Source organism: Chrysemys picta, chromosome 6 (genome assembly GCF_011386835.1).
Source record: "Chrysemys picta bellii isolate R12L10 chromosome 6, ASM1138683v2, whole genome shotgun sequence".
Classification (NCBI taxonomy): domain Eukaryota; kingdom Metazoa; phylum Chordata; order Testudines; family Emydidae; genus Chrysemys; species Chrysemys picta.
In genome coordinates, this window is record NC_088796.1 from 126,781,660 (window position 1) to 126,792,912 (window position 11,253).

Sequence of the window (11,253 nt, forward strand, 5' to 3'; positions counted from 1 at the left end):
AGGAGCTAGATGATGACGGGCAGTAGCCACTGAGGCAAGGTGGGCTTAGAGGGTTGGGGGTTCCCCTGGGAGGAGAGACCCAGAGTAGAGGTACTACTGGGGCAGAACCCCAGGGTACGGGGCACTGGGATCCGGGCGGGACATGGGGGGCCTGAGGCAGGTGAGCCACCGGCCAGCAGAGGGCGCTCCGAGCTGGAATCGAGCTAATTTCCAGGACAACCAGCAGGAGGTGCCGCACCAGTGAGTCTTCGCTTCACTACAGTGAGAATAAAAAACTGTTGGTTCCCAGAGTGGACCTCCTGCTTTTTAAAAACCCCTGAACCTAAATCTCTGAGGCCTGGTCTACACTACGGGTTTAGGTCGACTTTAGCAGCGTTAAACCGAATTAAGCCTGGACACGTCCACACAACGAAGCCCTTTCTTTCGACTTAAAGGGTCCTTTAAACCGGTTTCTTTACACCACCTCTGACGAGGGGATTAGCGATAAAACCGGCCTTTGCGGGTCGGAATTGGGGTAGTGTGGATGGAATTCGACGTTATTGGCCTCCGGGAGCTATCCCACAGTGCTTCATTGTGACCGCTCTGGACAGCACTCTCAACTCAGATGCACTGACCAGGTAGACAGGAAAAGACCCGCGAATGTTTGAATTTCATTTCCTGTTTGCCCAGCGTGGAGAGCACAGGTGACCACGCAGAGCTCATCAGCACAGGTAACCGTGATGGAGTCCCAGGATCGCAAAAGAGCTCCAGCATGGACCGAACGGGAGGTACGAGATCTGCTCGCCATATGGGGAGATGAAGCAGTGATAGCTGAACTCCGTAGCAGTAAAAGAAATGGAAAAGTATTAGAAAAGATCTCCAAGGCCATGAAGGACCGAGGCCATAACAGGGACACACAGCAGTGCCGCGTGAAAATTAAGGAGCTACGGCAAGCTTACCACAAAGCCAGAGAAGCAAACGGAAGGTCTGGGGCAGAGCCGCAAACTTGCCGCTACTACGCGGAGCTGCATGCGATCCTAGGGGGTGCAGCCACTACTACCCCAACCGTGTGCTATGACTCTCTCACTGGAGAAACACACAGGGAAGACGGTTCGGGGAATGAGGAAGATGAGGATGGAGGTACTGTAGGTAGCTCACAGCAGCAAGGAAGCGGAGAAACCGGTTTCCCCAACAGCCAGGATATGTTTGTGACCCTGGACCTGGAACCAGTAACCCCCGAACTCACCCAAGACCCTCAGGGCACACAGGAGACCTCTGGTGAGTGTAACTTTGTAAATATTTGTAAACATTACAAAAAAAAAAAGCAAGCGTGTTTAATGATTAATTTGCCCTGGCAATCGCGGCCAGTACATCTACTGGAAAAGTCTGTTAACGTGTATGGGGATGGAGCGGAAATCCTCCAGGGACATCTCCAGAAAGCTCTCCTGGTTGAAATGGGGTGATTTTATTAAGGGGACATTCAGAGGCGCCCGTTCCTGCTCTTCTGACCAGAAATGTTCCCCGCTGTTAACCACGCGGTGGGGGGAGGGGTGAAGTGATCATCCCAGAGAATCGTGTGTGTGTGGGGGGGGTGGTTTACTTGTGTTTGTGCCGCATGTTAACCGGGAAACCGCAGCCCCTCCTTTTACATTGAAACCCCATTTTAAATGGACAACCCAATTCATCCTTGATATGGGAAATGCACTGCTGTTTGCAACCTTTCCCGCATGTTAAGAAGGTTAAAAAAGCCAAAACACTGTGGCCTACCATGGCTGCCTGCAAGCCGAAATATGCGACCTTGTAATGAAAGAGTGTACCCATTGTTCTCTAAAATGTGTCTTTTTTAACCACCTCTCCCTTCTCCTCCACCAGCTGCAAATGTTTCTCCTTCGCAGAGGCTCATGAACATTAGAAAGAGAAAACGTAGGACGAGGGACGATATGTTCACGGAGCTGCAGATGTCCTCCCACGCTGATAGAGCACAGCAGAATGCGTGGAGGCAGTCAATGTCGAACATGAGAAAAGCCCAATATGAACGAGAGGAGAGGTGGCGGGCTGAATCGCGGGATGAACAGAGCAAGTGGCGCGCTGAAGACGATAGGTGGCGTCAGCTTGCAGACAGACGGCAAGAGGCAATGCTCCGTCTGCTGGAGCATCAAACTGATATGCTCGAGCGTATGGTTGAGTTGCAGGAAAGGCAGCAGGAGCAGAGACCGCCGCTACAGCCCTTGTGTAACCAACAGCCCTCCTCCCCAAGTTCCATAGCCTCCTCACCAAGACGCCCAAGAACACAGTGGGGGGGCCTCCGTCCACCCAGTCACTCCACCCCAGATGATCGCCCAAGCATCAGAAGGCTGGCCTTCAATAAGAGTTAAAGTTTTAAAATGCAGTGTGTCCTTTTCCATCCCTCCTCCCCCACCCATCCCAGGCTACCTTGGCAATTATCCCCCTACTTCTGTGAGGAACTAATAAAGAATGCATGAATGTGAAAAAACAATGACTTTATTGCCTCTGCAAGCGGTGCTCGAATTGGGGAGGGGAGGGTGGAGTGGGGTGGTTGGTTTACAGGGAAGTAGAGTGAACTGGGTCGGGGGGGGGTTTGGAGGGTTCATCAAGGAGAAACAAACAGAAGTTTCACACAGTAGCCTGGCCAGTCACAAAAGTTTTCAAAGCTTCTCTGATGCGCACCGCGCCCTGCTGTGCTCCTCTAACCACCCTGGTGTCTGGCTGCGCGTAATCAGCGGCCAGGCGAGTTGCCTCAACCTCCCACCCCGCCATAAAGGTCTCCCCCTTACTCTCACAGATATTGTGGAGCGCACAGCAAGCAGCAATAACAATGGGGATATTCTTTTCCCTGAGGTCTGAGCGAGTCAGTAAGCTGCGCAAGCGCACTTTTAAACGTCCAAATGCACATTCCACCACCATTCGGCACTTGCTCAGCCTGTAGTTGAACAGGTCCTGACTCCTGTCCAGGCTGCCTGTGTACGGCTTCATGAGCCATGGCATTAAGGGGTAGGCTGGGTCCCCAAGGATCATGATAGGCATTTCAACATCCCCAATGGTCACTTTCTGGTCCGGGAAGAAAGTCCCTTCCTCCAGCTTTCGAAACAGAGCAGAGTTCCTGAAGACGCGAGCATCATGTACCTTTCCCAGCCATCCCACGTTGATGTTGGTGAAACGTCCCTTGTGATCCACCAGGGCTTGCAGCAGCATTGAAAAGTACCCCTTGCGGTTTACGTAGTCGGTGGCTTGGTGCTCCGGTGACAAGATAGGGATATGGGTTCCGTCTATGGCCCCGCCACAGTTTGGGAATCCCATTTCAGCAAAACCATCCACTATTGACTGCACGTTGCCCAGAGTCACTACCCTTGCTATCACCAGGTCTTTCATTGCCCTGGCAAATTGGATCACAGCAGCCCCCACCGTAGATTTGCCCACTCCAAATTGATTCCCGACTGACCGGTAGCTGTCTGGCGTTGCAAGCTTCCACAGGGCTATCGCCACTCGCTTCTCAACTGTGAGGGCTGCTCTCATCTTGGTATCCTGGCGTTTCAGGGCAGGGGAAAGCAAGTCACAAAGTTCCATGAAAGTGCCCTTACGCATGCGAAAGTTTCGCAGCCACTGGGAATCGTCCCATACCTGCAGCACGATGCGGTCCCACCAGTCTGTGCTTGTTTCCCGGGCCCAGAATCGGTGTTCCACGGCATGAACCTGCCCCAGTGACACCATGATTTCCACATTGCTGGGGCCTGTGCCTTGTGAAAGGTCTATGTCCATGTCAATTTTCTCATCACTCTCGTCGCCGCGCTGCAATCGCCTCCTCGGCTGGTCCGGGTTTCGCCTTGGCATGTCCTGGCTCTGCATATACTCCAGGACAATGCGCGTGGTGTTCATAGTGCTCATAATTGCCGCGGTGATCTGAGCGGGCTCCATGATCCCAGTGCTAACTATGGCGCCTGGTCAGAAAAAAGGCGCGAAAGTAGTATCTGATGGACCAGGAGAAGGAGGGAGGGCGGGAGGGAGAGAGGGCCGAGTGACGACATGGCGTACAGGTACAGGAACAGGGAACTAAAATCAAGAAAGGTGGCTGTGCATCAGGGAGAAACACAAACAACTGTCACACAGAATGGTCCCCCCAAAGATTAAACTGAAAACCCTGGGCTTAGCAGGCCATTGATTTCACGGAGGAAGGGGAAGCAAATGAATACAGAACAAATCTATTTTTTACATCTTAAGCTGGCAGCCGACGGTGCAGCATGAGTGATAGCCTCTCCAGTATGATGACGACGGTTACCAGTCATAATATACCATCGTCTGCCAAAAGGCAAGGGGCTGCTGCTGTGTAGCAATGCAGCCCCACGTCCGCCAGCACCCAGCATCGCCCTCGGCCTCTTCTGGGTGCTTAGCAGACAATACTGGGCAATTGGCAGAAAATAGTATATTACGACTGGTAGCCATCATCATCGAAACAGTAGCATGTCTGCCCAGGTGGCCATGATTGACAGCCACTCCAGTACGACGACGATGGGTACCAGTCATAATATACCATCGCCTGGCAAGGGGCTGGTGCAATGCAGCCCTACGGCTGCCAGCCCCACGGCTATCACTCATGCTACACCGTCTACTGCCAAAAGGCAGTTAGCAGCTGCTGCTGTGTAGCAGTGCAGTCCCACGTCTGCCGGCACCCAGAGGACATATGGTGACGGTGAGCTCAGCTGAGCTGAGCGGGCTCCATGCTTGCCGTGGTATGTTGTCTGCACAGGTAACCCAGGTAAAAAGGCGCGAATCTATTGTCTGCCGTTGCTGTGACGAGGGGGGAGGGGCCTGACGACATGTACCCAGAACCACCCGCGACACTGTTTTGCATCATCCGGGCATTGGGATCTCAACCCAGAATTCAAAGAAAAGGCGCGAACCGCTTCTCGGCTCTCTGAGCTGTGGCGCAAACGTAGTATCTGACGGACTAGGGGAAGGAGGGAGGGCGGGCCGAGTGACGACATGGCGTACAGGCACAGGGAATTAAAATCAAGAACGGTGGCTGTGCATCAGGGAGAGACACAAACAACTGTCACACAGAATGGTCCCCCCCAAAGATTAAACTGAAAACCCTGGGTTTAGCAGGCCGTTGATTTGACGGAGGGAGGGGGAAGCAAATGAATACAGAGCAAATCTATTTTTTACATCTTAAGACGACGGTGCAGCGTGACTGATAGCCCTCGGCATCTTTCTGGGTGCTTGGCAGCAAATACGGGGCGGTGTATGACGATGGTCTTCAGGCCTATTGCACGATCGGCTGCTCAGGGAAGACTCTGCTAACGTGCGATGACCCGACTTGTAATAGGCCGGTTAACAGTCGTAATACACCATCTACTGCCAAAAGGCAAGCCCCACGGCTGCCAGCACCCAGATCGCCGATGAAGGCTACCAGTCTACTGCACCATCTACCGCCAAAAGGCAGTTAGCAGCTGCTGCTGTGTAGCAATGCAGTCCCACGTCTGCCGGCACCCAGAGGACATATGGTGACGGTGAGCTCAGCTGAGCTGAGCGGGCTCCATGTTGTCTGCACAGGTAACCCAGGTAACCCAGGTAAAAAGGCGCGAATCTATTGTCTGCCGTTGCTGTGACGGGGGAGGGAGGGGCCTGACGACATGTACCCAGAACCGCCCGCGACACTGTTTTGCATCATCCGGGCATTGGGATCTCAACCCAGAATTCCAAGGGGCGGCGGAGACTGCGGGAACTGTGGGATAGCTGTGGGATAGCTACCCATAGTGCAATGCTCCGGAAGTCGACGCTAGCCTTGTACTGTGGACGCGGTCCGCCGACTAGAGCACCTAGAGCATTTTATTGTGTGGACACACACAATCGGCTGTATACAACCGATTTCAATAAAACCGGCTTCTATAAATTCGAACTAATTTCATAGTGTAGACATACCCTTAGACTCTAAAGCAGAAAGGACTTTTGAAAAGGGGCTGGGATTTTCAAAGGAGCATAGAGAGTCAGGTGCCCATCTCCTAGTGAAATTCGATGGGATTTGGGCATCTAACTCTTCTAGGCTCTTTTTTAAATCTCAACCCGGGACTGACAGGCACCACCCAGATTCTGGTAGGAGCTGTGCAAAGGGGAGCATTAACCACAGCCTGTGTTACCAAAAGCACAAGGGCCATTTTGAGGAGAGCTGTCAACATTTAAAGATGAGCAACTAATTTACATCTGAGAGAGAGAAATTCTGAGTTAGAATCAGCTGGTGGGAGAGAATTCTCAGAAATCTGAAAGTCTAGCAGTGAGCTCCAGATGGCTGGAAGGACCAGTAATTTCTAGGAAAAACAAGGATGAGTCCTGTTTTTTCTGGTTTAAACTCTTGAAAACTGATGCACCGAGTGTGCCATCTGTGTGGATTCATGAAGGATCTTTTACGGCAGGACTCCCTCTTGCCCAGGCCACCTGCCCCCGTCTTTCATCTCCCCTCCTTGTCCCCTCAGCGCCCCGATGGGCTTTTCAAAGCTGAGTGCCCAGTTCAATGCACAGAAGGGAACATGTTAGTCAAAGATTCAGCTGAGTGAGATGAAATAATTTATTAAGTCTGATGCAGCATCCTCTAAGAACATGATTTTCTTTACCAGAAGATTAAAAACAAGATCTAAAACTAGAAGTAAAACCTAAAATTAAAAGCAAAATCAGAATTTCTGCAGTTGAACTTTAACAGCTTCTCTTTCTCTACCTGTAAGATTTTATACTGTGCTTGTCACCATGGTATCCAAGTGCTTATCATGTCATCACTCTAATGTAGCTAACAGTTACCATTGCTCCAGTTCTCAGCTCTTTGTGTAAGTTAATGGAGGAAATTGAGGGGGGGGAATCATGATTCTAGAGTTAGTCTCTCAGAGCTACTATTTGGATCTCCAAAGAGTATCTTAAAGGGGCATTTGTCCTGATAAAAATCATTTTAAAATGACATTGTTAGAGTTAAGCATGGCCCTACACAACAGTGCCTTTTGCTCTCTTTGTCTGTCTGGTACATGAGACTTCAGAACCCTTAACTCAGGAACTGGGAAACCAGGAAATGCTCAATTAAAGTCCCTTCCACATCCCTTAAAGGAAGACGATTTAGCTGGGAATTGGTCCTGCTTTGAGCAGGGGGTTGGACTAGATGACCTCTTGAGGTCCCTTCCAACTCTGATATTCTATGATTCTATGATTAGCATTTCAACAAAAAACACCACAAACTTAAGGAAACCAGGAAATACAGTGACTTGTCCCATACAACATGCCTACACCGACTTCACGTTGTCCCTGTATGGATGTCACCAGGAGTTCTCACAGTCAGATTCCTTTTCCCCTCATAACAAATATTGCCATTTTGTGTGTATATGGTGGGACAGATCCTCGCCCGAGTGTGAAGGGGTTCACACACCGCAGGATCACCTCCTTGTGGCCAGGCATGACATTGCAGCAGTCTCCCCATATGGCACCCCGTGCCGACAGGCTCTCTGTCACTGTGGTGGTCTCTCTTCCCGCAACTTCCAGGTCACACTTTAGTCCATCCCTTCTGGTGTAACAGAGTCCACCAGCTATAGTCCAATGACCTTACAGCAGGTCTTCCCCTTGTCTCTGGCTCCATGCTCCTTACATCCGTTACTTCAGGGGGTTTCACCCCTCCTTCCTCAGTGGCTGGTAGGTGACCCCTAGCCCTCCCTCTGCTCTGGGGTCCAGCCCAGGGAACCTGTAGCTGGCAACCAAGGTCTACTCCCTCAGACTAACTGCTGCCTCCCTGGACCACTTCCTGCCTCTTCTATCCCAAAGTGACTGTAGTGTCTCTTCCTGCAACCCCTTTCTTCATCTTGGGTTTTGTGGCACAGAAAACTCACTTCCTGAGTCTATGACAGCAATTTACTGGACCTTGAGGCTAGGTTATCACTTAAAGTTTGTCGTCTTCCCCACTCTTCTTAAAGAATTGCAGAATCACTTTTTAATTGGGCCCCATTTTCCTCGTATTCTGGGCAGGTCTTGCAAAGGAGATTTTGTTACTCTAAAGCTTTTGCGTTTTCCGTAGAATGGAAAACTTCTCGCTGGTACATCTTTACAATTCCATAAGAGATCATCTATTGTTTCCTGGACCTTACGCATTTTGCGTAGCCCATCCTTATGTGTGTTAGAAATAGATCCACAATGGCCTGTTAAAATTCTGAATTTGCGCTTTCTCTCGGGGCCTTGTATTATAGCAACATTTTCAGCTGTTGGGCTTACTTCAGTATGGACTCCGTTGACTTGCTCATCATATGGTGTGTCTTGGGCAAATTTCTAACCTGGCGGAGAAATCCGGTAACTATGTCCATACCGGATTGATCGCAGCCCGGGTTAATAATGACTGTGTCATCCATCTCCCACTAGGGCAGACGTGAGAAGTATACTGCTGATGTAATCCCAACAAAGAGGATCCGTGGAAGAGAGAACATTGCCATAGCCACATGGAATGTGAGGAGATTGAGACAAATAGGGAGGTTGAAAGAACTCGCGTATGAAATGGAACAATACACCTGGCACCTCCTAGGAATCTGAGGTGGGATGGAAGAACTTTGGAGAGGTACTAATGGAATAAGGCCATGTACTCTATTGCAGAGGAGAGGACAAATATATCAATGGCGTAGGATTTCTAGTGCATAAAGATATCAAGAATTCAATATTAGAATGCCACCGCCCAATGTCCAGCAGGCTTATTTCTAGCCGTCTAAAGGCAGTAGCATTTAATATCACAGTGGTAAAAGTCTACACCCCTACAACAGACTAGGATGATGAGCAAATTGAGCAAAAAACCTAGAGCCAGCCCTGTCTCTGAGCTTCCTCCATGCTCCCTGTTTCTCCCAATTACATCATTAGCCCAGTGAGTACCACCCAGGGGCTCATAATCCCCAATGGAAATTGGTTAGTTGGCTTCAGTTAACCCCACACGCTTCCCAGTGCTGCAGCAACTTCATTGACCAGGGTGCTACTAATAGTGCCCTGTCCCCATCCCCACTGGCAGATGGGCGTGGGGACTGGGGGATGGGCAATGGGGGATGGACGTGGGCACTGAGGCACTGTCCTGAGACTCTGACAGAGGCAGTGCAGCAAATGGAAAACTTTCCGGTCACTGAGGATACCCCAGAGAGGTGGGGAAGCAGACAATCTGGGGCTGAGAAGCTGTCCCCACCTGACGTGAAGCCCGGTCAAGGGAGAACGTCCTCCACTGATCAGAGACACGTACCCTCATCTGCAGGCTATTAGCAGTTAGGACAGCCATCCTGACTATGGGCGAGTCTCTGTGACAGGCTGGGAAGAGTCTGGACAAAACCTAAAGAGGGCAGTTGGCCCCAGGCCACGCTACTCAGAAGGGGTAATAAGGACTAACCTGCCAGGCCCCTATAGCAGGCAGGGTTGTCAGCAGATGAGAGAACGGATTCAGATCACAACCTGGTGACTTGGTTTTCTCATGTGGACAATCGGGACACATTGGAAGACAATGCCCTTATATGGAATGTGATTATGCCAAGGTGAGGCAGCCATGCACAGAGCAAGGAAGAACTGTGTGGATCAATGAGATGAACGTGCAAGGAGTGCTGGATTCTGGATGCAGCCAGACTTTGGTGCAGACTTCCTTGGCTGGGGCAGAAGGGATCCCAAGAGATGCAATCTTCCTCCAGTGCATTCCTGAGGATATGAAGGCCTACCCCAGCAAACAACTACAGTTAACTGTGGACCAGCATGTGGATGTCCTCCTGTTGGCTCTGTCATTGATACTGGCCTACCCTGACATTATTGGTCAGAACTGGTGGTATTTTCGGGAAGTTATCAATAAGCTAGGAAAACTGGAGACCATGGACACTGACCCATTCCTGGTGGGCAGGTCCTGGACCAGTGAGCCTTGCCTGGTTAGGAGAGGGGAGTTTGAGATCCACACGATCTCCAGGTTACAAACCAGAATGATAGCCGGTGGATTGCCATTGCTAGGTTTAGAAGCCTGACTTGTGACACAGATTTTGTCCACAGACAGCAAGGCCTACAATCAAATTACTGCCACCAACAATGAGGTGATAGAACCGCAGCACATGAGGTTATGGCCCCACTTTACGCCCTGGAAAGATTGTACATATCCCAGTGAGTGTGATAAACAGGAAAGGGGGGACCCAATAATTGATACCCTGATTATGCTGCTGGTAACCACCCGCCGGTCTGAGTATACCGTGCCTCTTGTCCCAAGTGCCAATTGACTACCCCAAAGCCTGTCTCAAAAGCCCCCTTGGTCCCAGTCCCCTGATTGAAACTCCCTTTTAGTGAATTGGGATGGATATGGTAGGGCCCCTGGAGAAAAGTTGCAGCGAAACATCAGTACGTTCTAATGATTGTAGACTGTTTCCCAGCATCCAGAGGCCATCCCGTGTGCTCCGCAAAGGTGACAGCAGTTGTCCCAGAATTCATAGAACTCTTCTCTTCAGTAGGCATCACTTGAGAAATACTGACAGATCAAGGGACCAACTTCACTTCCCAGATAATGCAGGAACTGTTCTCTCTACCCAAGATCAAGTTGCTGGGAAACTCCATCTGTCATTGAGATGGATGGATTAGATGAGAGATTCAACAAAACCCAGAGGATGATGGTAAAAAGGTTTGTGGCGTCTGATCCCAAGATACTTCCTCCCATTTTGTTCACAATAATGGCGGTACCACAAGCTTCCACCAGGTTCTCGCTCTTCTAACTGTTATACTCGCGACAGCCTTGAGGGATATTGCACTTACCACATGAGGGCTGGGAAAAGCAAGACCTGAAGGCAACCAATACAGCCCAGTATGTCCTCCAGCTCAGGAAATGCCTCAAAAAGATGGGGGATTTTTCCTCATGAAAACCTACGGGGGGTCCAGCCAGGTGCAAGAACAAACATATAACTGGGGTTCATGCCTATGACCTTCCAGCCTGGGGATGGGGTATTGTTACTGCTTCCCACGCACAGAAACCAAGCTGCTAGCCAGACGGCAAGGACCTTGTCAAATGGTTCATCAGGTTAGTCCTGTGGGCTATGGGTGCACCTGCCTGCGAGGCGCAAAGAAACTGGGCTGTCCCATGTGAATCTGTTAAAGCCTTGGAAAACCAGAGAAAGGATGTTAAGAAGTTATTAACTGCCGGAGCTGGAAGTGTGGCCTCAAGACATTCACCAAGAGCCAGCACAAGTGAGATGGGTGCCTCTCTCCCAGGGGGAGTTAGAGGGGTATGGCCTACTGCAGTGTTCAGTGCAAGTC

General features: G+C 50.5%; 1 protein-coding gene across 1 annotated transcript; it reads left to right on the forward strand.

The window, feature by feature from the left end:
* Positions 1-332: 332 nt before the first annotated feature.
* On the forward strand, positions 333-2,487 carry LOC135972304 (uncharacterized). The gene is made up of 2 exons (XM_065549806.1): positions 333-1,257; positions 1,852-2,487. The coding sequence occupies exons 1-2, from the start codon at positions 720-722 to the stop codon at positions 2,352-2,354; spliced, it is 1,041 nt and encodes a 346-aa protein (XP_065405878.1). The 5' UTR covers positions 333-719; the 3' UTR covers positions 2,355-2,487.
* Positions 2,488-11,253: the final 8,766 nt, after the last annotated feature.